Genomic DNA, 25,971 nt, shown 5'->3' with positions numbered 1-25,971 from the left:
AATTGATATGTCCACTTTTTTTTTTTTACATTTAAGAAACACTCCTCTACTCTCTACAGTTTCTTTTCCAATTGGCATAGATACAAGGGTATATGGATGCAGGTTGTGTATATGCAGAAAGTGATTTGTTTTAGGTGTTCTCTTATAAATTACCCTTTGATCTCTTGCAGAGGAGGATCATCTTTAACTAGAACAGACCAATGGGCCTGGTTCAGATTTTGACGCAATGCCGATATTTTCTCAATTGCGCATGTGCTGTGACAAGGATGCAGGATGAATAAAAGGTAGTGTTTGTGGGAGGTAACGAGGGGTGGCACGTCAAACGCAGACATGACGCAACCATTTCAGGGGCATGTCGCAGCTAGCGACTGCATCCTTGTACTTTGTGTGAGCACAGTGCTACCGATTTTAACATAAATAAATTTGTACAGCTTGGGGCAAACTTACTCCCATTGCGGTGCCATGCAATGGATATAAAAGTGATCTTTATTCCAAAAATAATTATGGTTAACACTAAATATCATACTGTATATGAGAAAGTTAACTTGTATGGCATAATAATATATTTTCTTAGCATGTGTTTTACATAGGAGCATCCCAGTTACATGCTCAATAAAAATAGAACGATCTGACATCAACTGTCACTGAAATAAAGTTAGATTGCCAATCTCTTTCTCATCATGTTTGTAAGACATTGGGTAGTGTCCTTAAGATAGCTCTTTTGTTTGGACACTATTAGTTGCAAAACTCAATAACTGTACTCGTACAGATTAGAGGTAATGGAATGTAAGCTTTGATAAATCCTGTTCAATGCAGATGAAATGCGTCAAAAAGAATTTTTGGGATCGGATAACTTGTAATTTCACAGATTGGATATTCTGGAGGAGTACAGCATGAAGCTACAAGTATTGTTCGTGTTCTCTAATACTGTCACATAAGTGCACTTATCCAGTCTTTTCCTACATCTGCCCTGGGATGTGTGCATATATTATTTTAATTATTTTACGAGATATATATATTTCGTAACTATGTCTTTTCCATGTTATTTAAACATATTGAAGATGGAATTGTTTATAAGCCAATTAGTTGTACTATTACTAAGCTCTGTCATTTCTATTTTTTGAGAATGAATCCATTTTCAATAATTTCAAACTTTCACTGATTTGTACTCATGAATATTTAAAGTCACAATCTGTGTGTTTCTTAGTTACTGGTTAAGAGATAAATAGAAATATTCATCCAAAGAGCAGCAGAGTTTGTGTTTTCTAAATTATTCCCCTAATTCGGTGGATAGACCAGCAAGTGCCTGGTTTTAGATGAATTGTGTACCTGTAAATATTAGGTTACTGGAAAATTTGTGAAGCAGCAATGAAATTTGAGTAGTTAATAAACTGGAATTCCAGGATGTTTCTCAACAGCAATCTAAAACTCATATCCATTTAAATATTTTATTGAGCAAAGTTGCACAGTAATATTCTTCGTAAGTGGCTAAATTACTCTTTATTGTAGTATTATCTAAATCTTTTTACACTTGTGTAACTTATTGTATAGTGTTTTAGATTTTTAATGAATGACAAACTATCTATTTTGTGTGTATACGTACATATGTATTAGATAGATAGATAGATAGATAGATAGATAGATAGATAGATAGATGCATATGCACAACAGTAAAATATTGAGATAATAGTTGTCGAAGCCGGATCATTGGCTGAAACCAGATCTCAAGTTAATATCGGGTAACGCCATTTTATGTTGCCCCTGACAACGCCATCTTGCGTCGTCAGCATGAAACCATTGTGTGCGATGCGTATATGCTATTATTAGCATTGTGCGACTGCATTGCTACCACATTTTGTTAAAAGTCCTACTATACCCCATATGCACATTGAATCATACATATAATATACAAGACGCACAGCGCTCAGTTGCGCTGTTTATCAAAGCACTCTACACAAACGCACCACGCATATTAGCGACTATACGCAATATCCCCACACTGACACATTGCATACTTACACAAAAGGTTCCCTAGCATTAAGGTTAATATTAAAGGTTTTATAAGTTATCAAGTCTATTGTGAAATACATATATTTGGTATGTAAGGTTTAGTACACGATAAGCAGACCATGTTTGGTGCCATTCTAAACCACTATTTGCAGATTTCCGGTTCCATCAGCAAGGAAATCGCAACATGCGTTTGCAAGTTATGGATCATAGAGAGATAGGCACTGAAATGTATTCTGTAATGTAATGTTTATTAGCCAGTTTAGACTTGTTCTTCGGCGGAAAAGGCACACAAAGAGCCGTTGGAGGGCTGAACTATTACAATACAAACTGACCTATGAACTGTATTGTAACAGAAGAACCAGGAGGAAGAACCAATGGGATTATGCCAATTCGTTCTATTGTATTGCCTATCTCTGTAAGGGTATATATGCAAGTGCTCTATATCTGGTAGTCATCTTTCTTTCTTTCTGTTGGCGGAGGTTTCAAAGTTGATGCCGGGAAATCTGGATCCAGAGCGCATGCGTATGTATCGACTGTACCTTGTATTTTGTATAACCTTTGCGCTAATTGTATTTAGATCACAGCGTGTAACTAAATGCTTTTATATGAATAAGAACTTTTTGTGCTTTGGAACCACAATCAAAGTCTGGAAAGCAATTATTTCTTGTGCGTACGCAACGCTATTAGCGACCTTAGGGTATAAAGATTAATAGGAATTCATATAGTCCAGCACAATGTTCATACCCAATGCACAGCGCCCCTCTTTGGCCCTTCCTCATGAGGAGCTCAATGGTGAAGGACATAGGATTGCAACACAAAGATTAAAAAACTTACATAGAAACAAATAATAATAAATTGGCACAGCTGATAGATAAGCAAGGCATAACAAGCGCTGTGGAACCACTCTCCGGACGACTATGAATGTGGATACGCTTTGTGTACCTCTCAAACGCGTTTCGTCATAAGGACTTAGTACAAAGTTTGAATCCTTTGTACTTTATTATTGTACTCCATGTTTTCTTTTCTCTATTGCTTTCTACGAGTCCACCTAAGGGACACTGCAGATTGTGGGTTTAGAGGGCAGGCCGAGGAGTAGGCACTAAATAGTTAAGCTATTGGAGCTGAAACTCCCCCCCCCCCCTCTAATCCCTCCAGCTATATATCTAACAAAGCCGAAAGGAGAACACTACTTGCAACAGGCACAACCAACGCAACAAACAACCAGCGAGGGAATGCAGTTTCCCCTAGATAGTGAGTTTTATGGCGAGTACAAAAAATTATTTCCTCTTTCGTCATATCTGGGGGACACTGCAGACTTTGGGACTTCCCAAAATAAGCCTCAAGAGGGAGTGTCAACCACAGGTCGAGCCGTGCGCAATTCTTTATGACCAAAACTCGCATATTTGGCTACAAGCGTGTGGAAGCGATACATTTAGTGAAGGTGTGCACTGAGGACAAAGTAGACACCCTTCACAGCTGTTCAACTGTGGCACCCTGCTGCGCCTCCCAAAAAGCACTCAAGTCCCAAGTAGAATGCGCCCAGATACGGTCAGACATCAACTTACCCAAAGCAACATAAACCTGCTTAATAGTAGAAGTCATCCAGCGAGCAATGGATTACTTGGAAACAGTCCAGTCCTGACTGTGAGCATCATAGAGGGCCAAGAGTTTGTCCTGGAATTTCGCAGTTCACATAAACTTGCAACCCTCGGACAACATCCAAGAAGCAGGCAGGGCTATCAGAATCAGTAGAAAAGCTGGTAAAGCAATCTCCTGATTCAGATGAAAACGGGAAACCAGTTTAGGTTGGAAAGACAGAGCAAGGTACGATTAGAGTGGAAAATCAGGAGAGGAGAACTAGCCGACAACAGTGCCATGCAGAGACCCGCTGAGCAGAGGTAATGGCCAACAGAAAAACCACATCCAAGTAAGCCCCTGCAGAATCAGAGCAACTGACTCAAAAGGAGCCTGAAGTGCCTCCAAAACCAAAAGGAGGTCCCAAGGCAAAACAGGCGGAACGTACGTCGGCAGTACATGCAACACATTTCTCGAAGACCCCAGCACTCCATAATCAGGGTGAACATGTACTGGTATAATGCTCACTCTCCTGGGTGGGCCTTGTACCGGCTGAAAAAGTCGGCTTCCCAATTGACCACCCCACAATGAAGATGTCAGAATTGGCTAGAACAAACTTCTCCGCCCACCGCTTGATCCAAGCGGTCTCCGACATTGCCTGTTGACACCTGGTCACGCACTGCCATTTGATATATGCCACAGCTGTGGAATTGTCCGGCTGGACATGGAGAGTCTTGTACCACTAAACCTGCGACAGGGCATCCAGAACATCTGAAATTCTAGTCCTTGGACCAAACTCCCTGAAACTGAAACCCCAGGGTCACCACACCCCAGCCCAAGATACTGGCATCCATTGTGACCACAGCTCAATCCCAGATTTATAATGGACAACCCATGGACAAGTTCGGAGAAGCCACGTGCCTCGTTGGCCAGATCCGCGATGACTGGGCCATAACCTTCACCCAGGCAGGCAACACCTCCTCAGACAGAGAATCCTCACAAGAAAGTCTCACAAGGTGCACAAAGAGAATCCTGCTACCTCGAAGCAGCTTGGAAGAGCATATTGAGCAAGCATAATGCACAATCTGTGCGGGTTTGGGATGTCTCTCTCCCTTTTCAGACAGACCGATTTATTTTTATTTATTTATTTTTTTACCAGAAGACATAGAAAAAAACACTAACGCTAATCACTTTACCAGAAATACATACGATCTCTAGGAGCTGCTGTCCCAAGTACAGGATGTATCAACTGTAAAAGGGGGACTAATGCCCATAAAAAATAAAGACATGAGCCTTAGCTTTATCAAATTTGTTAATGAGATTAGGCAGTACTCTATAGTTAAATAAAACAGGAGGGACAGGCTAATCCCAGGCTACAGTAAACTAGCACTCCGGTGTCTGTCTATTCCCAAGCCATAGTGACGTCTGTCTTCACAGGCTGGGAACATAGGTAGTGACAGCCTCATGCTCTGGGAAGCGCTGACATTGTAAAAACGGTGCCCAAAGGCAAAAGGGGAATCAGGTGCCAGCATTAAAATGCGCACTCCATAATCATTCCCAGGTGGAACCTAAGTCTAAGAGACAGGCTCAGATACACTAACTGTTGGCAGTCAGAGCGGCGCTGCCAAGTGCTATCCATGTTAGGTGTGATGGCCGTACTTAAAGACCGCAAATCCCGAGTGCAGAGAAACTATTAGATGGTCAGAGTGTGTTTTAGTCTGGATGAAAAGCAGGGTCCCAGAGCATCCGCTGGTGCCTGGTGACCCTCTGCCGGGGTCGAGAGCAGTCTGCGGCCATGGGGTCAGCCACAGGCTGTTGGCGCATTCATAATGTCATCTCCTCAAAAATCCTGATCCCAAAACGGGGATTCAGGCACCTACTGTAAAACACTAACTAAAATCTGGTGTCTTTGATAAATGTCCCAAGCAGTCTGACAGTAAACATACAACATGAACGGCAAGAATGGTTTGCAATGGAGTATTTCAAGGAAATTAAATTAGTGGTAATATTTCTATCATTTCCTTTTCAACCCCATGGCAGCCATAAGTATACTACTACATACCCAAGCAGTATATAAAAAGAGGGTGGGATAAGTATAACAATCAGTAAAAGTGATAGAAATTGCAACAAAAGACACTTTATTGAATAACCGCATAAGGGACTTTTCTTTCAAACCGAGCATCAGCAAATGAGGCTACATCCTTAAAATGTCTGGTAAAGGTATGAAGTGATGATCATCCTGCTATTGCATGTACTGTATGTATGCTGAAGCCTGGACCCTGTGTGACTTAGCGGTTGCACACATTGCTTTTGGCACTCATGTTCGTTCCCTTGTAAGGCTGCTCATTGATATCCAGGATCCTATCTGGAGTTTGTTTGGATGGATTATATAGTTTGAAAACTTAAATACTTTGATATTTCTTCCTAAAATCTTTTGTTCTGGAGAGATGAATCGAAATTGGCCTTATAAGATCCAGGGTATGCAACCTCTCTTCTTTATCTTTAAGCTAGGATGTAGTTATGAGACCGGCGGACGCGATATCGCTGGTCTCAATCTCAACAGGGGAAGCCCGACATGGGGAATACCGACGCCTATATTAATCCCGAGGGGGGGGGGGGGGGGAAGGGTTAGGTTTAGGTAGCGTAGCGGGGTTAAGAAGGGGGAGGGTAAGTACACTACCCGTGTCGGGATACCAACCTTCGGGATGCCGCTGTCTGTATTTTGACAGGAGGCACCCCGACAGCCAGCATTACATACCTATTCCCGTTAAGCTGGGTACACACCATGCAATAGCGTGGACCCGGCGACAGAGCGATGCGATGTAACGATACATTGTGAGTGCCATACACATTGTTCCGTCATACACCGGATTGTGCAATGTGTCATTTGCATGCTGCACGTAACAGCACCACGGCATTCATTGCATCATCTCATCTGATGTGCAGAACAGCAGATGGGACAATGTGATGAACGACGGATCAGACGTACACACTATACAATGTATACAATATATCATTCCAATCCACAGCAGAACGATGCAGTATATCAGACCTTACATTGTGTAGTGTGTACACAGCTTTAGAGAGAAAGAGAAGAAAGTATAATTTTCTGATTGATATGGAAAGTAGTAACTACCCTAGGTTGGGAAGTATAGAAGACAGTGTCTTTCTACGTCAGTGGAACAGGAGAAATTATTTCTTCCTCCAACAAAGTCTGTAAACTGTTCTGTAATGCTTCCAGTTGCACAGGGGTAGACAAGACTTACAAAAACAGGATTTTGGCAAATACCGGTAAATCCATTCCACAGGGAACAATGGAGCTCAAGACTCTGGGGTATAGACGGTGGTTGAGTAGAGTGGCACTCTAAAAGTTCCGCCCTGTCGTCATGAAAAACAAGATAGGGAGAGCGACAAGATAGAGCCCCCAGCTCAGACACGCACCTAGCCGAAGCAAAGGCCAACAAAAGAACCAGTTTCCAGGTGAGAAACTTCAAATCCACCTCGTCCAAGGGTTCGAAAACCATGGACCAAAGAAAAGAAAGGACGAGGTTGAATTCCCAGGGTGAAGTAGGCAGCACAAAGAGTCTGGACTAGAAGCACCCCCTGAAGATTAGACCTGCACCTTCAGCGAGCCCAAACGAAGTCCAGCATCTAGACCCCATTGAAAGAAAAGAAGAAGACAAGGCAAGTGGAAGGAGGAGTTGGAGAAACCACGCCCTTCACACCAGGACACATAGGACTTCCATGGTAATGAGCAGACGTAACAGTCTTCCAAGCTCTGAACAGCCACGCCCTCAAACGAAGCCGATGTAAGCCGGGGTACACGAACGGACCCTGCTGAAGAAAATCCAATCCAATGATCATCTGCTAGAAGGAACAGGAGATCAGGGTATCAAGCACAACGAGGCCAGTCCGGTGCCACTAGGATTACTGTTATGGATTTGCGCTTGATGCTCTTGAGAACCCGTGGACATAGTGGAAATGGCGGGAACAGGTACACTAGGCCATACGACCAAGGAATTGACAGTGCATCTGCTCTGACAGTCTCGGGATCCCTTGTTCTGGAGCAGTAAAGAGGCAGTTGTCAATTGTTTCTGGAGGCCATGAGATCTATCTGCGGTCTGCCCCAACAGCGGACCAACTGTAGGGAGACTTCAGGACGCAGAGCCCATTCCCCGGGATGAAGATCCTGACGACTGAGGTAATTCGCTACCCAGTTGTGCACCCCTAAGATGAAGATAGCGGAGTTAGCCTCGACGTGTCTTTCCGCCCACTGTAGTATGCAGCTGGCCTCACGCTTAGCCATGCAACTGTGCGTCACCCCTTGCCAGTTGATGTCGGATTGCACTTGAACTGGCAATCCCAGCAGAAGGGCAGCTGCTGCTAGCAGCTCATTGTAAATCGCTCAGAGTTCAAGAACGTTGATCGGCAAGAGGGACTCCTGACGAGACCAACTCCCCTGGAATTGGTTGTCCAGGATCACTGCTCCCCATATGTGAAGACTGGCGCCTTAGTTAGCAGGATCCAATTCCAGATGCCAAAACAACGACCCGTCACAAAGTGATCCATCTGGAGCAACCATATCAGAGAAATGCGGGCCTCACCATTGGGACCGAAGATCCAACTGAAACAGCCTGGTATGAAATCTGCTGAACTGGAGGGCTTCGAAGGATGCTACCATCTTCCCTAGAAGCCGATGTAAAAATGTACCAAGACCCGTTTCGGCTTGAGACCCAAGAGAACCAATTCCTAAATGGCTAGCGCTTGTCCAAAGGAAGGAATACTCGTAGTGTGTCCAGAATCATCCCGGGGAACTGAAGCCTCTGAGACGGTACCAGCTGTGACTTCTGGAAGTTGACAATCCAGCCGTGCTGTATGAGGATCTGATGAGTCAGCGCCACCTGGTCCAGCAGACCCTCTGCCGACGAGACCTTGATGAGCAGGTCATCCAGATAAGGGACAATGTTCACTCCCTGAGAGCAAAGAGGAGCAATCATTACGGCCATCACCTTGGTGAAGACCCTGGAGGCCGACGAGAAGCCAAACGGCAAGGCCTGAAACTAGTAATGAGACTCCTTGATAGCAAACCGTAGGAATGCTTGGTGTGGTTTCCAGATGGGGATGTGTAAATATGCATCCTTGATGTCCAGGGATATCATGTACCAACCCCGCAAAGACCGGATGAAGGAATTTCATCTTAATCTGTGAAAGGATAGGTAGAGATTCAAGGATGTGAGATTCAAGATGGGCCTGACCCATCAGGCTTTGGAACCACAAACAGATTGAAGGAGAATCCCCGAGTCCTTTGGGGAACAGGATCAGAAATGCGGAGTCCAGAAGCCCATTGATTGCCTGTCGCAGAACTAGCTGCTTCAGGGGATTGACTAGAAGGCCAATGGTAAAAGAACGAAAGGCAAATTCAGTTGTGTAACCCTGGGACACAAAATTCCGAACCCAAGAGTCGGAACAAATGTGGAACAAAATTTTCGTGAACCTCAGAAGGCAGACCACCCACCTTGAGATCCCCCAAGTGGGACGGGAGCCCATACTGCCACTGGCTTGAGTCTTGGGGTCTGGACGACCGGAGTTAGAAGCCTGGCGTCCTCTAACTGGTGAGGAAGCACCTCTTGGTCTGCCTTGAAACCTAGCGCGGGCCCGAAAGGAACAACCTTTAAAAAGAATGACGCGGAGTCGCTGCTGTGGAAGGCAAAAGGTACTCTTGCCACCCATGGCCAGAGAAATCCATTTGTCCAACTCCGGACCAAACAGTATATCACCTGTAAACGTAAGACCTTCGACAGCGTGCTTAGACTCGGCGTCCGCCTGCCAAGTACGGAGCCACAGAGCGTGGCAAGCTGCAAAGATTCTGGAGCCTACATGACCAATATCCCTAGAGGCCGCACCCAGATACAAAAAAAGCGGATTACTGGATATGTTCGGGAAGAGAGACCTCAGTCCCTCCGCAAATTGTTCAGACCATGTTTCTACTACCTTGTTAACCCAGGAGCCAACCAAAGCCGGTCTGAGTAGGGCACCAGCAGCAGTATAGATGGACTTGAGAGTAGTTTCCAATTTCTGCTCAGAACCTTCCTTCCTGCCGTAGCTCCTGGCACTGGAAGCATTGTCTTCTTTGAGAGACTGAGGAATCCACAGGCGGAGGATTTTCCCATTTCCTTCTGTTATATATGAGAAAGAATAAAATGAAATCTAAATATTACAAAAGAGCTGGAGACAGCCCCAATGTGCACCGGCTCTCTCGGGCACATTTCTAATACTGGGGCTGAGGGGGAGGAGACAGTCACACTTTTAGATTAAAGTGCCAAGCTCTACTCAACCACCGTCTATACTCAGTGTCTTGAGCTCCAGTATCCCCTGGTGGATGAAGGAGAAAAGAGAAGTGTTCAATCTGGGGATAGAGTGGAATTCAGTCAGTGGAATTCAATGGAAGTTGCAAACACATTGACCTTGAGTGGTGAGCATCGATGTCTACGCATAGTTTTAGTTTCTGCCACAAACAGGACTTCAGGGAGGCTGGTCTAAAGAAAAAAAAAAGAGTAAATGCGGAGCCTTGGGCCCTAGCTTATCTTCCTTAGCCGAGAAAAAAAGGAAAAGCTACTTAAAAGAGGCGCCACCTAGCTGCAAACAATACTTCTTCCCTGTCCGGTAGCGTAACGTCTCTCTGCAGTGCTGGCGAGAAGAAAACCACCTATTCTCCTACCCTGCGGAAAATGACGGGATTGACATTCAATGGCTTCCTGAATAATTCAGTCCACTTATTCACCAAGCATAAAATTATTAACAAATACAATTGTGGTTAACTGAGTCTTTGATTGGGGTCTGCTATACACAGATTAGTCTTCTCTACTGCTTGGGCCATACTACTGGGTGATCCAAAGAGATGTGAAGAATGCAATTAGTGAGTATTGGCAATAGATGTTCTAAGCATCAGAAGTCATGATATACAAGAAAAAGGTCAGTCCAGACAGTATATAGTAGCAGAGTCACAAACAGAGGGTCAGTACAAGGTGTGATCTCAATAGCGGGGATGGAGTCACAATTAAGTCAGGATAAGAGGCGCAACAGCAGACACGATCAGCACAGGAACATTAGCAAGAAACCACTATAACTGGCAAGGATCTCCCACTGAAGGCAGCTACTTAAAGTACCTAGCGCAAATCAGCACACAGTATGAGACCAGCCTCCAGATGGGTAGAGAGTATTACTAATCAGCTAAACTATATAAGAGTTTCCAAGAATGCACCCCTATGAAGGTGCTCTTTGGATTTTGCAGAGGGCTCAAGTTGCATGCTGTAAAAATCCTCATTGATACTGAAGCTCCCAAGCCCTGTGTACCAGCCTCCTCGCCAGCCGGCACAGATTGCAACCTGGCAATGCAGCCATATGGACACCACTAGTACAGAAGAGTAGAGAACAAACATGTTTTATTAAAAAACTTCTTGAAGGATTTCAATTCCAAGCTCAGAATCAGCAGATGTCGTCATTTAATAAACGGTGATAACCAACCTGCTGCCCAAGTGGTTGCCACCGACCTTGTAGGATGAGCTCTTATGTCAGGTACACACTAGACGATATGTTATCCGATCCACCGGATCGGACATCATATCGGGGCACATCGGCCAGTATCGGGGCACATTGGCCTGTGTGTACACGTTATGTCGCTGATGCGCGCTCCCACGCGTTGTCAGCAACATTGCCAGTCGGACCTGCATGGCTATATCGTAAGCGGGGGACGTTCTTCTGAATGCAACATGGCCCTCAATGTCATTCCGTCACTGCTGGCATCAGCAAGTGTGTATGCACTTGCCGATGCCGGAACCCCGCCGCAAACGATATCGCGCTGGGTATACATTGTTTAGTTTAGCGCTTAGCGGTCATGCCCCCAAAATATTTCCATTTCACACCAGACAAGGTATTATGTACAGAGGGTTATTTTCCGTATTTCTGCCTGACTTCAGTACTGTGATTAAAGCTCAAAGTAAAAAGGTACAAAATATTGTACATAGTATAAAATATGTAATATGTATGCTCAGTGATGGCAACAATAACGAATCGTAATAAACAACTGTGGTCATTGTAAATTGCCCTGTGTCGATTTTCATGACCTAGCTTGAAGCAGTTTTAAGAGTTCGTAGAATTTATCCTCATTTCACACTTTTGCCAGTTTTTTAGCCCATTTTTACCTGGTCCCTTGAAAAACGTAAACAGGGATTTCACTATTTATACCCAGTTATTTATTGAATATTTATTATTTCAACACTATACCAGCTGCAGAATGCCTGCACCCCACATATGTGCTATCTCTACACAAATCCAGCAGAATATGTACTGATTTCCCAGCCATAAGTCAAACAGCAAACGCCTCAGATGAGACTCACTGTGCCGAAACACAGAATGGAGCCTCTTCCTTCATCTCATGACCCCCGGAGAAGAAAAAGATTCTCACCTTTGGCGTCTGAGCTGCCTTTCTCCTGGTTGCTCTTTAAAAGATCGCACAGCTGTTTCTGCATGAAGATATCAAGCCTCCCGTACATGGAATTGCTGGAGTCCTCGGGAATGCTTTGGAGGACTGAGGGCAACTCACAACTGGACAGCTGCTCAGACAAACCCTTGTGGTTTTCAGTCAACATGCGGACAACCAGGAGTCCATTGTGTACGGAGGTGAAACACCTGCGATGCAAAAAGGTGAAAGGTGAGCACATTGTGTACAGAGGTGAAATACCTGCGATGCAGACAAGACCCCTCCCCAGAGTCCTAAATGCAAGGTTCATTTAAAGAGCTGCAGAGGACACTGGTGAGAGCTACAGCCAATCTGGACTCGGTACTAGCCCTATTACTGGAGGTATGAGAGCCTTCAATATGCCAGAGTAGGCAAAAATCATAGATTACAGTTGGGTGAGATACAACAGTATTTCAAGAAATGGACATAGCCTTGGCTGCCACGTCATAATTTAAAATCAGTGTCATTGCAATACTCCAGAAAAGTGAAAATGGGCACTGAAGTATACCAGGAAATGAAAAGGGTGGATACACTGAGTTTCTGGATAAAAGAAAGAAGCAGGTGGTGTATACAACAGTATAGCAGATAGATAAAAGCAATGTAATGAGAACTTCCACGGCCACACAAGCTGGAAGGGAGGGCTCAGAATCCTATCTATTGTATCTTATTATTGACCCCTTACCCTGGTGTACACAACATCTTGCCGATGGCACATGGGATCGCCCGGAGGAGACTGGTGGAGCTACCGCTGGCAGCAGATCCGATGCTGGAGAAGATTTCTTTAATGACCTGAGCGTCCGCGGGATTCAAGGTGTAGCGCCGGGTACTTCCTCCTCGCAGATCACAGCTCCCCACACCTGTGAGTACCTTCAGGACCTGCAAGGGAATGAAGACATCATAAAACTAGATGGAAGAGGCATCAAAGAGGGGTCACCTATCACAGGGCAATCAGGGAAATCTATAAACCAAGATGAGTAATGATGACCTCACTCACCGCCAGGCCTATATGCTGGACGGCAGCCGAGGACTGATGCTCTTGCATGCAGCCCAGCACTGCTCGAACGCCTCCCTCTGTAGCAAACAGAACCCGCCAGTCGTACTTGGACATCACAACATAGGTCAGCTGCAAACACGTGACGACGAGAAGCATCTCCTTCATTTGATTTGTCAAGATTTCAACCAACATCTTAACGATCTTCTCTCTGGTTGTGAAGAAATTTCAGACAAAAAAAAGAAACAATATAAGCCCCTGAAGGGAAAGGAACAGATAAGGCAATTTGTGCTGTTACTTATCAGTGTGCGTTTCAGAGTACACCAAACGGTATTCAGAGAGGAACTTCCGCCATAAGACGCCTGTTAATGTTCAACTGCTCTCACTGTTCCTTCAAAATTTTGCCCAAGTTCTGACACACGTTTAATGAGCAAGATGAACAAGAGACATAAAGCCCCTTAATTGTTTTAGGTTCGTGTAAAGTCAGTAACATATACTGCTGGGCCCAACAGACGGCCAATGTTCTCTTGTAGGTACCTGTTAGATGAGCGCCCTTCAACTTTCATACTGTGTCCCTCTTCTCCAGACTGCTGCTGCAGGATCTGTACAATAAAGCCCAGCGCTTCAGGCCCGCAGACGCTCTTCTTTACGTTATCCAACATCTCCAGTAACGTCTCCAGAGAAATGCCCGTCGATGTACCCCAGGAGCCTCCAATACCTAAAGGGTTGTCACAAATATTAAATCAGCCAATACAGCAAAGCATTCACTTCACCTATTTTCACTCTTGACCACTTAGTGCTTTTCAACATTACTGCAATAAAATACTACTTTAGACATTTAATTCTTGTCCCTTACTCACCCACACATTATTGCCCTTTTTAAATTGGCCCGTGAGTTCTGACTTGTCAACAGTGCAAATTACAGAGTACACTACGTCTATATTAGCATTACTCAGTGCGTGGTGTCGAAGCTGGATAATTGGCTGAGACAAGATCAGCTTAAAATTAGATCGTAATGACGCCATCTTGGAAATGAGATCGCAAGACGCCATTTTGCGAATGACCGCTCAGCGCCATTTTAGCTAAACTCACACTTAGGTACATATGGCGATGTTACTATTAGTATCATGCGATTGCATCTTTCACTATACCCCATTCACACATAAATACGCACAATTGCGCTAACTAGTCGCACATTAGCGAATGCATAAGATCCTGTATGGAAAACGCTGTTTATTAGCTTCATGCGCACTGCCCCAAGTTAACTAGCGTCTTTATATCAAACCCTGCATACTTCTACATTACATATTTACATAAAAGGTTCCATAAGCTTTAAAAGTATAAGATGCAAGTTTGTTCATTTATTATAATTGCTGTGAAATAAAGGTTATTTGGTAGCTAAGGTTTTATACGTGATAAGTAAGCCATGTTTGGTATTATACTGATCCGCACTCTTTCAACAGCATTCCGGTATCATTGGTGTGAAGATCGCAACATGCATTCTCAACTTATGGACCGCAGAGACTTAAAGCACCGAAATGTACATTGTATGACCAACTGTTTGGATTTGCATGAGGCGGGAAACGTATGCATCCAGCTGTCGGAGGCTGGACTGTGTCTATTTGAATCAACCTGTTAAATGCTCTGTAACAGATGCATCCCCCTTGGGAACCAATGGCATCAGCAACAAGCTTCTCTTTTGTGTTGTCTGTTTCTGTGAGGGTATAAATGTGTGTGTAGTGACCTCAGTCTGGAGTCTTCTTGCTGAATGCTGATTGACGGAGGTTTCTTGCGGATGCCGGTATCTGGTCCAGAAGCGCATGCGTATGTATAACTGTACTTGGGTCTGTATAATTTCTTTGCGCTAAATTGTACTTAGATCATAGCGCGTAACTGACTGTACTTTTACTTGAATAATACTTTGTGCTTTGGAACCACAGGTTCAAGGTCTGGAGTCTTTATTTACTGTATGATTGCGTACGCAAAATAGCGTCATCCTTAGAGGTTTATAGGAAGGATATTAGAAGGTATAGGCAGGAGTGTATAGAGGTTCAAATTCAATATCGTTAGTGGCCTAATATTCACCTCAGTCTTGTTATATTTCTCCTTCACCAACAGATTCTGGGACAGATTTATCAATGACCACATTTTAGTCCAGAACCACAGTTTTTCATTGTGTCAATATATTAAAAAAAAATTAAAAAAAAAGTTTTGCAGGGACAAGGTTGGAGCCAGTCCTTACAGAACTACTGCGCATGTGCAAGCAGCCATTACCGGAGCGAGATCTGAAGGCTCCCTCTACGGGAAAAAAAATATATATATGAGTCTATAGGTTACAATTGATAATACCACCAACAGATGGCGTTACCTATCGGAACCCAAGCTCCGAAAAGCTAAGCTGTGGGACTGCTGTGGCATAGAAAAATAGAGGGAATGCAGCAGACAGTAAAGATAAACTGCTGTGGTTCCCTATCAATACATTTGTGGAATACTTAAAAAATGTGGAGAATAACTTTAATACAGATGTTTCTCCTTCATCCACTAGGGGACACTGGAGTTCAAGACAGTGGGGTATAGACGGTGGTAGAGCAGAGCCTGGCACTTTAAATAATTCTGAAGTGTGACTGGCTCCTCCCCCTCTATGCCCCATCAGCCCCAGTTTTTAGAATGTGCCCGAGAGAGCCGGTCACATAGGGCTGAGCTCCAGCCCACACTTAGTATTTTTTCTTTTATTTCAACTTTATTTTAATTCTAGCTTTCACAAAGCATTGAGGACAGGCTGACAGAGTACTGCGTCTGTCAGCCTGCTACATGGAGGCATCAGGAGACCCGCCTCCACTAAAAAGAGTGTGTGTCGGAGTCCCAGGCACCCTGGCAGTAGCTCAGGGAGGACACGCCACAGCTTAATATAGAGGCTGTGTCCGTGCTTCCGAATGCCTAGCCGCAGCCCTGATGCCAGCAGTGGTAAGTATAGCTCTGTTCCCCTTATGGGGAACGGAGTTTAATCTGCGGCCCCTCTGCCCCCTCCCAGGCTCAGGTGGTATATACTGTAGTATAACCCCTCCTGGAATCCTGTTATAACGCCGCTAGCGTTGTTACAAGGGGCGGAGGTACCGCGCATAGAGCGCGGATACATGTACAGGGAGACTGTTCAGACAGTCTGTAATGTTGCTGCCTAGCAGCATGCCTGATCCCTGCACGATGAGCGCTGTCTTACTTTATAGAGCCTGACAGCGCTCTGTTTGCTGCTCTCACGAGAGCCGAATCCTCCCTCTGCTATATCCCCACGGGGAGGGAGCCTGCCGCGACCCGCTACTCCCATAAGGGAGTCTACATTGCGCAGCAGCGCGGCTGTTCCCTGCCGCGCTGGTGCTTGAAGAAGCACTGGGCTTCTGCAGGGGGAGGAGCACAGCCGCCGGAGAGCGATGCTGTTATTCACAGCGCCCTCGGCTGCTGGTTGCGGCGCCGGAGATTGCACCGGCGCTGGCTACAATTGGCCGCATGGCGGGGCTTAGGGAGCTGCTCAGCGCGGCTGTTCCCTGCCGCGCTGGTGCTTGTAGAAGCGCTGGCTTCTGCACACAGCCGCCGGAGAGCAAGGCTGTTATTCACAGCGCTCTCGGCTGCTGGTTGCGGCGCCGGTGCTTGTATGAAGATGCACCGGCGCTGGCTATTACGTTCCCGCTCCCCCACTCGCATTATGCCTGCTATACCAGCCATTGTTTGCACCCCGCCAGCTTATTGATAAGGGGCGGAGTCTAGTCCATGCTGGCGTGCACAGATGCCGCCATTACCTCCAGCGAGTATTCTTAAACAGCATATGCACCTGCCTTAAAAGGAGCCGGGGCTTATTGCCAGCATCTCCTGCATCCTCACTCTGGAGTTCTGTGGGGGGTGCAACCCTTAACAGGGTTGTGTGTTTTATTCCCAGTACGTCCCTAACTGTTTGGAGTTTGTATGTTCTCCCTGTGCTTGCATATGGCCTCTTCCGTTTTTTTCTTTACTTAAACCTACAGCACCTGGTCTTATTAGGTTTAACGGCACAACTGTGGAGTTTGTAATTTAACCTGCAGTCTTTATATAGATTCTGGCTCTGCCTCATCTCTGTTATATTGCACGTCGGTAGTTCCCCTACGGAACTGGGTAGTGTACTGGTTTAATATTATATTTAAAAAAAAAAACAGGGAGGAACATGTCACAGGCTAATATAGAGGTTGTGTCCACGCCACTTTGCCCACCACATATCTATCAGCGCCTACGGCCACACGCCCGATCTCGTCTGATCTTGGACGCTAAGCAGCGCCAGGCCTGGGTAGTACTTGGATGGGAGACCGCCTGGGTATACCAGGTGCGGCAGGCTTATTACATTGAACATCTGGGGCAAATATGCTTGATGTGTAACAGAATAATGCAGTGTGTTTCTTCCATCTATAGCTGCCAGAGATCACTCTGCCTAAATGTGTATAGTATGCATAGTCGGGCCACTGTTCTGGCTGCTGCCAGAAATTACGGTTATTGCATATCTTTAACTCAAGGTTACAAAAAGGGTGCGTCCCATCCTCAGGCTTATGCCTCACATTGGCTCGCCTTAACAATGAGCCGTACTCTTCTCATGCATAAGAAGGGCACATATGTGGCTGCACATATGTTAAATCTCAACAGCCTTCGGTGCTTACCTTAGAAGGTATGCATCTGTGCATCTATATGGATTTATATCTTATTTATTCCCTTCGGCAGCACACACAACACGAAGTAGTAACATATGGCCGTTGTGGTGGTTGGCATTGCTGTCTCGCATCACTGAGGTCATCTTTTGATTTCCATCATCTGGAGCCAGAAGGGCACACCTGATAAGGCGAGTACACCGGTAACGGAAGGGTCCCAGGATGGCAATCAGTCTGGGATAGTACGTTGCTAACATTTCCTGCCCCAACGCCGTAGCAGAATGACAGCCACGCACGGCACATGAGCAGTCTCCCTGCGTGGAGGTAAGCCACATGTATGTATATACTTGTATTTTAAACTAAACCCGGCGTTAAGACCTGGGGCTCAGTTCCTTCCATGGCTCTAACTATTGCCCATGTTATATTTTTCAAATTATATCGTCACCTACTAATCTTGTATGTAGGTACGCGTAGGCATGTGGGGATTTGTGTGTGTAATATATATATATATGTGTGTATGTGTGTATATATATATATATATATATATATATATATATATATGTTTTGCTTCTTATCCTTACCATTAAAGCAGGGGTAGGATATGTTCTTCTCAGTTTTATGTCTGATACCTAGCATATTTAAAGAGGATGCTGCGACGAGAGGCTGGACTCTCCTGATCCGGTAGTTTGTTCTATAACTCCGCTTAACACCATCTCTCCCTAGGGATTGGGTGGTGTGTGTGTATATGTATATAATTATGGATATGTGTAGGTATGCCTATACTTCCACAATCATTAAGGTACATATTATTCCACGTCTGGAAAGCTGCCAGGGTTTACCAGAAGCTGTCTGTTATACATACTATATGGTGGCTCTATAGACTAGAGTCATGTTCTGCAGCTTACATAGGATAGTCACAGGCTCCTACGGCATCGCTTCTAGTATGGACTCTATACATGTCCTGGGGCCTTCCTGTATGTCCACACATGTATATGTACTTACACCCGCCTCGGGTTATAGTCCTGTTTCCATCAGTCTATATCTACGGCGTCCACTTCGGGGGACCTATTAATTACAACTACACTCTAGGGCGCACTTAGTAACCAACTTGTAAGACACTAGGAATGCAGTGTGTGTATATATAGATATAGCATGCTGATCTCCTATTGCGGGATATATATATGTGTGTATATGTATGTAGCGTGCTGATCTCCTGGTGCAGGAGTTTGACAACTGACTTACTATGTCGGTACTAACTCTTCCTTTCAAAGAGTTTGCCTTTTCATGCAGCTATGTTTATGTGTGTGTATGTGTATATATACTGATATATTCCCGTTCCTTGTATGAATTTTCCTAATAATTGGAGAAATCTGTTTTTGGCCCTGTCTGGCGTTATCACTACATATATATATCTCTTCTTACTTGGGATAATTAACGCATTCTATGTCTATGTACAGGTACCTTTCCCAGTATCGATTCTGGTACTTTATATTATTGTCTTGTCGCATATCTCAATAAAATGGGTATCTGATGGTCCCTTGGGTACATTTCCTATCAGTACATAGAGAATCCAGGATCTATTCCATCCTCATGGCTTATTAGTTAATTTACATGAGGCCTAGGGCCACCCGCCGATATAGGCAGGGTCTGGCCTGAGTTGTATCAGATTGTGGGCGTAATACACACTTCACCATTATAAGTGTTAATGTAAGGATACACTAGCAGACCGTTTTTGGGGTATGTGTAATCTCTATATGGATACATATCCCTAATGGAACAGGCTCAGGTATAGCGTCCTGTTGTACGGCCTTCTTGTCTCCACTAACAATTTGCTAGTTTCTACAGTATTTTCTTCTGCAGCATCTCCAGACTGAAGTCCGTGCTGTAGAGCATTGATCTTTGCCCACTGAGGCTACTCTCTGTACCTGTCGTGGTGGGTTGCTGTGAGATGAATAAGGTCAGTGACATTCTACATAGCGTCCAGAGGGTTTCTGGTCGCTCACAGGTAAGCGGGCTTACCCCACTAATGCCTCGGAAGATGCTTCCTTTTCATGCATCCTGACATAGCTGTTATTCTATCTTACGCACCCTAGCTGCTGTCCTAGCAGCCTTCAGTTCTTTTAAATCAGTTGGCTGTACACTTTAGAGCTTTCCTGGTATGTAGGTGCATAGTTGTAACATTGAGATTTGTGACCCTATTCTACTGGAATCTGTTGGGTTTATGGACTGAAGCGCATCTATGGGCTAATGCACATTTTTACTATAAAGTGTGACAGTCTCTATGTTCCATACAGGGGGCCTGGTTTGTTTCCTGTTCAGTATCTGTTGATAAATTCAGCACACTGACAGGTACCTGAATGGTACCTTCATAGTTGTCCTAGTGCTTTAGCCTTGCGGATGGGATACTTCCCTATATTGGTAACTCTCCCTGGGTGGAGGTGGCATCCGTGCTCTTTTTCTGCTAAGGGTATCCTGGGTGTTTTCATACTATGTTCAGGCCAGTAGTTGGTACTGATTACACTCTACCATCATGTAGGAAGTTGTCTGCTATTTGACAGGAGGGGTGGTACTGCCGTCTGACCCACTGGAAGGAAGTGTAGTCTCAATCCTCTCGTATCCGCCTCATGCCCAGTGGGATCGCCACTCGTTGACAACTTCTATGGTCTAAACCTTACACTGGTTACCAACCCTTTAGTAGTTGGACCTCGAGAATGGTTCAGGGCGACTGTTAGGTCGTGACTCTTGCCTCCTTGTTTGCTTGGTTAGGAGTCTGTGGACGGGTTCAGCTCCGTCTCTGTATATTGGTATCATTATACTTTTATCTATATGATTGATGTCCCGCAGTGCTGGGATTCTGCTGTCTGAGACTGTTGCAGCTTCCTGTAGTTGTCGCTGGTACGGTTTTCTCGAGTTTTGTTCTCATGTTACGGCCATTCTATGGATTTTAGTTGGGGTTTTTCTGCTCCCAGCGGTCTTGCTTGGTCTGTTTTTGGCTGAGCTTACGGTGTTCTGATGTTTCTCATCTGCGGCTACTCTCTAGCCGTATTCCATTGAATTTACGCTGTAAGTTGTGGAATGTCTGTGACTGTTCAGCAAGGAGCTCTGTTTGTCTCCTGGCTCTACGACATGCCTCCAGTCTTGGGCTGTCTCTGTTTCGGTTGGCCGAAAGGTCGGCAAGTTCTCCGCGCTTCCCACCCGGCAGGTTGGCTTTGGGACGTCCCCAGTCTTGAACTCCAGTGTCCCCTAGTGGATGAAGGAGAAAACAGGATTTTGGTACTTACCGATAAATCCCTTTCTCCGATTCCACAGGGGACACTGGACGCCCGCCCAGCGCTGCGTTCCTGCCGTTTTGTTGGGTCCTTATCTAGTTGTGTGACTGCATGTGTTCCCTGCAGTGGGTTCCTCTGTTCTCCTTCAGTCGGTATTGTTCCGTTCTGTGGTCTTCTCCTTACCGTCTCCTCTCGGGCTCAGTTCTTAAAACTGGGGCTGATGGGCATAGAGGGGGAGGAGCCAGTCACACTTCAGAATTATTTAAAGTGCCAGGCTCTGCTCTACCACCGTCTATACCCCACTGTCTTGAACTCCAGTGTCCCCTGTGGAATCGGAGAAAGGGATTTATCGCTAAGTACCAAAATCCTGTTTTCCTTACTGATCTTTGCTGAAGTTGAGCCAAAAAGCCCCTTTCGGTGGCTCACTCACGCCAGGCAAGTCGTGCTGTGTGGAGTTTGGAGGCTAGATGTATGAGGACACATCTGTACATGGGCCCCTCTGAGTCTATAATGGTCATCTTACCTGCTGGATTGGAGACCTGAGGCACGTCCCTCAGAAACACGGTCTCCACTGGCCCACCTCAAATCTAAACAATGATACCACTACTTATTTCACTATTGGCCCTGGTCATCCCTTCCCTTTTATGCATCTCTTCCTTATGAAAACCTCACCTTTGCTTTTATCATCTCCTGGAGCAGGGATCTGAAGCCCTTCCTGAGACAGTAAGCTGATTAGCAGCTGGAGGTCTGAAGGTTCTGCACTAGCATGGGTCCCACTCTTCACAGTCTTCTGATACTCCTCACTCTTTGTCTTTTTGGAAAGAAGGCCTTGTGAAGGGTTATCCTGTGAAGAGCAGCCTAGTCTTGAAGTCTGCTTCTCAGCCACCCCGGGACGGAGAACATATTTACTATAGACGCGAGAGCTCTGTAGGTCACCGAGGACACAGCCACGACAATGTTCAGTCAGAAAGCGAAGAATCTTCTGTGCCACGTCCACAGATATGGATGTCTGCATGAAGGTATCCTCATCCAGGTCACACAGCTGAATAAAGAGCAGACATAAACATGGAGTACAGTTATCACAGTTATCCCCCACAAAAAAAAAAAGTCTTAACCCATTTTGACCCTTAGATTATTTCTCATATCATGGTTTTTAGGCAACACCCACCCAACTAAAATGACATTTGCCATAAATCCACCTTCTGAAATTTTTAATGTTAATTTCCTCTTCAGCAAGTTCCCCATCATAGTGCCCACGAGGTCAATTTAGGTAATAGTTCAGCGAATGCCTCACCTGATCTTCCAGGTTCTGCATTATAATCCCATGTGCCTCTTGCTGCTCCTGAGGTTCCAGTTTCCGAACAAAGAACAGAATTTCCCACCACTCGTCCTGCCTCAGATTCCCTCTCTCCTCACAGGTCCCACTTCCGAGGTAGGGGAGGGTGTATATACCCCCTGAGGGTTTACAATGCAAAGTTTGGGACACTGCAGAGGAAACACAATCTAGTGACTAGTGAATGAACGGGGCGATAACACGCTGGAAAGCTTTTAAACGTTGAAAATCTATTTTGAAAAGTAGGAGATGTCAGATGGGAGACACTGGATACGCTGGGTTAAAGAGTGCAGTGATAGGAGCCTGGGCACTTACTAAATGACATTCAAAAACTAGAGCTCCTCCCTTTCCCACCGGCAAGCCCAGAATTTCTCTAAAAGCCGCAAGGACAGAATCAGTGGTACACAAGAAGAGGTAGGGGAGAGGATAACTTACGGCTCCAAAAACCAGGAACAAGAAAGACAGTGGAACAAAATAATTACAGTCTGAAGGGAGGGCGTCCAATATCCTCTACTGGACTTCAAGAAAATGTAAATAAAAAATTTATTTTTTATTTCTTCCACAGGCACACTAAATACACTGTGGACATACAAAAGCTTTGGGAGGATACTCTCAGACATAACTGTACAACCAACACTGGCATATTTGGACAGAAAATTGTTCTAGAGAATTTTATGGACATGTAGACTGAGGACCAGGGACCAAATGTAAAAGGTTGCGATTGGTGGGAGCCAGTGTGATTCAGCCGAAACAGTCACTAGATTTAAAAAGTAAATTTTCAAATAGTGTAAAGGCAAAACCAACCTGGTTTTACCTTTAAAACTAAATTGTCGCTATTAGTTGTTCTGCTACATGCTGTTGATGACCATCTTCAAGACCTCCATCTCGACTCCCACCATGCTGTTTCTTCACTGTGAAAGGGATAACTAGACGAATTCCATGTTGGACCTGAAACTTTCGATCAGGCCTCTCCCACGCCTGGATAACCAGATTCGGAGAAGAGCAAAAGCATCTCCGCCCTGCCGACCAGAGACCTCATACTCAAATTGCGAGGAAATCAGTCACTACTGGGATGAATGGTCAAATTCTGACTTCTCCCAAGTCTGTGGTAATGGCTGACACTAATATGTAGTAGCTCAGACATTCACAAAATTTTGCAAGGAGGCATAAATTAACCCTTGGTCAGAAGAGGCAAAATCTCTAACCTAAGACAGTGCCTCCTGAGCAGTAACCCTGTAACTGAAAGGTTTCTGGCCATCCATACATAGCCCACTAGATACTGAACTGGAACCCTCCCCTTTGAGATAGTCACTAGTTGAACAAATTGGGCGATGGAGTCAGCCATGGACCTTGCCCAGCCCTGTTCCTGCAACTCAGATGCAGTACCCACTGGGGTAGATTATTTTCTGATAGGACAGAGCAGAAAAACAACAACCAACCATAGCGGAACAATCTGTAAAACAAGTGAACCTGCAAGACAGCCCACAGCATACAGTAAATCTAAGAGAATTAACGACTTGAAAGAGCCGTCCGCAGACCTGTTACCTCATTACATACAGGGTAGAGAAAGGGAGTGTTAAAGCTCCTAAAATGGCTGCCAGGGTGGAGGTGCAGGTGGAGGGAAGAAACAGATACCTCTAGGGGTATATTTACTAAAGTGAGAGTTTTTAGAAGTGGAGCAACCAATCAGATTCTAGCTATTATGTTCTAGAAGGTGCTAGTTAAATGTTAAGTAGAATCTGATTGGTTGCTATGGGCAACATCTCCACTTCTAAAAACGCTCACTTCAGTAAATTTACTCCCTAGTGTCCATATCAAAGAGAGGCAATCCCTGGAGGATAGCCGCTTCAGCCATCCTAGCCCTTAGTGATGTCTTATTGTCAGCAGTAAGTCATACCAGCCCCTGCCCCTAGACTACCCTCTTTTTTTTTTTTTTTTTTTAATCTTTATTTTAAATGGTCAGACAAAATTGAGGCAAATACAGAGAAAAAAAAGGGCAAAAAGAGCCCAATAAAGACCAAATTTTAAAAACTATAATAAAACAGAGAAAAATCAAGTAATTGATGGAAGGGAGAGGGGTAAACAGGGGGTAGGGTGATGAGAAGGAAGTGGGGAGAACACAACACATTTCCATAAGGATTGACACACAATAAGCATCTAAAAATAGAGCAGCGTAGGGGGTAAAACAAAAAGTTGAAGAGAAAACATCAGTTGCCGTCCAGGGGTCCATGCATGAGGTTAGTGGAAAGAGGAGGATTACCTTCAGCAATCAACCAGGGAGCCCAAACTTGGGTAAAAACATGTCCTTGGTCATGAAGGTAATAAGTTGTACCCTCCATGGCCGCAATATGCCAGATCTGACTCTTAAGTACAGAGAGAAGTGGCGGAGAGGTCTTTTTCAAGTTTAGAGCAATAAGGGATTTCTCTGCCACTAAGATGTGTGCAGCCAATTTCCTGGAATATTTGCCAATGTACGGGGGTGGACAGCACAGTAAAAATATCCAGGAGGCCATGGACATAGGGCCTGATTCATTACCGATCGCAACTGCGATTGCGCACGCAATCGGCCGATTGTTGCGTTATGCGCTGCATCGCAGTGCACGAACAAGCCACTGCGATCGCAGTGACTACGCAGACCCATCGAAGAGTGATTGACAGGAAGTGCCGTTTGTGGGAGGTGCTCGGCATTTGAACGCCGTTGCAGGGGCGTGCATAAATTATCCGATTACCTTAAGGTAATTATTACCTTAATAAGGTAAGCTTTTAACGTGCCCAAACTCCTGTAGCCACCACTAAACCCAACATCTCCAGTGTCCCACATTTGTAAGAAAAAGAAAAGATGAACCAAAAGTATTAATAACTATCAACAGACAAGTAACAGAACACTAACTGAATTAATAAAGAAATTGAACGGACAAGTTAAATACACATAAAAATTAGAACAAAAAACTCAGCTGGAAAATCTCATGTGAAATATTTGGCACAGAATCCTTAAGTGTTCAAACTTCTCCACAAATCCATCCTATTTCTTGAGACAACCAAAACCAAGGGGCTTATGTAATAGGGTGCGAGCTTGTGCCACTTCGGGAATACAGATGTGTTCCTGCATTTTTAAAGCGACAATCATTTTAAAAAATAAAACCAGCTTGGATTTGCCTTTAATATGATTGCCGCTTTAAAAATACAGGAAAACTCATGTAGTCCCGCAGCAGCACAAGCTCACACCCTTTTACAAAAGCCCCCAAAACTGAAGACTGATGTATTAGACCAATAGGAGATCATAATTCACATCACAACCACTCACCTGGAGACATCTTTGTATTTTCAGCCAAGGTGGATGCCTTCTCCTGATTGTCCTCATCTGTCTGCTCTCCATGGCCGATAATCTCCACCATATGCCAGTGTACCCAGTAGGTGCGGCCCGTCGACCTCCAGAGCACCTGTGTGTAATTATTTGTGTTATAGTTGAATACTTAGACTTAGTAGCAGGTCAGGGATCAAAATCACAATCTATGTTCATGCTTTGAAATTTAATAAATGATCTACAGAAAAAAGTACAGATAAGGCCACATTCAGTGTGACATCTTTGTCCAGGTGTGCTGGAGCATAAGTAT

The 25,971-nt window shown here is 44.8% G+C and overlaps 1 protein-coding gene across 2 annotated transcripts in view; it reads right to left on the bottom strand.

Moving 5' to 3' along the window:
- The window catches only part of CUL9 (cullin 9), a 104,640-nt gene that overhangs the window by 68,261 nt on the left and 10,408 nt on the right, over positions 1-25,971 (bottom strand). Inside the window, exons 4-10 of one of the 2 annotated variants that reach the window (XM_088442986.1) lie at positions 25,662-25,797; positions 22,319-22,509; positions 21,697-22,066; positions 13,632-13,812; positions 13,098-13,305; positions 12,786-12,979; positions 12,050-12,273 (exon numbers count right to left, since the gene is read on the bottom strand). In XM_088442986.1, the coding sequence (XP_088299112.1) occupies positions 12,050-12,273; positions 12,786-12,979; positions 13,098-13,305; positions 13,632-13,812; positions 21,697-22,066; positions 22,319-22,509; positions 25,662-25,797 (1,504 nt within the window). The remainder of the gene's footprint in view (positions 1-12,049; positions 12,274-12,785; positions 12,980-13,097; positions 13,306-13,631; positions 13,813-21,696; positions 22,067-22,318; positions 22,510-25,661; positions 25,798-25,971) is intronic. The other variant, XM_088442985.1, reaches the window with a different exon arrangement.

The sequence above is a fragment of the Taudactylus pleione genome, unplaced genomic scaffold (genome assembly GCF_031769625.1).
Source record: "Taudactylus pleione unplaced genomic scaffold, aTauple2 ptg000320l, whole genome shotgun sequence".
Lineage (NCBI taxonomy): Eukaryota > Metazoa > Chordata > Amphibia > Anura > Myobatrachidae > Taudactylus > Taudactylus pleione.
Note: the sequence above shows the minus strand (reverse complement) of the source record. Positions and strands in the feature narration are given on the sequence as shown.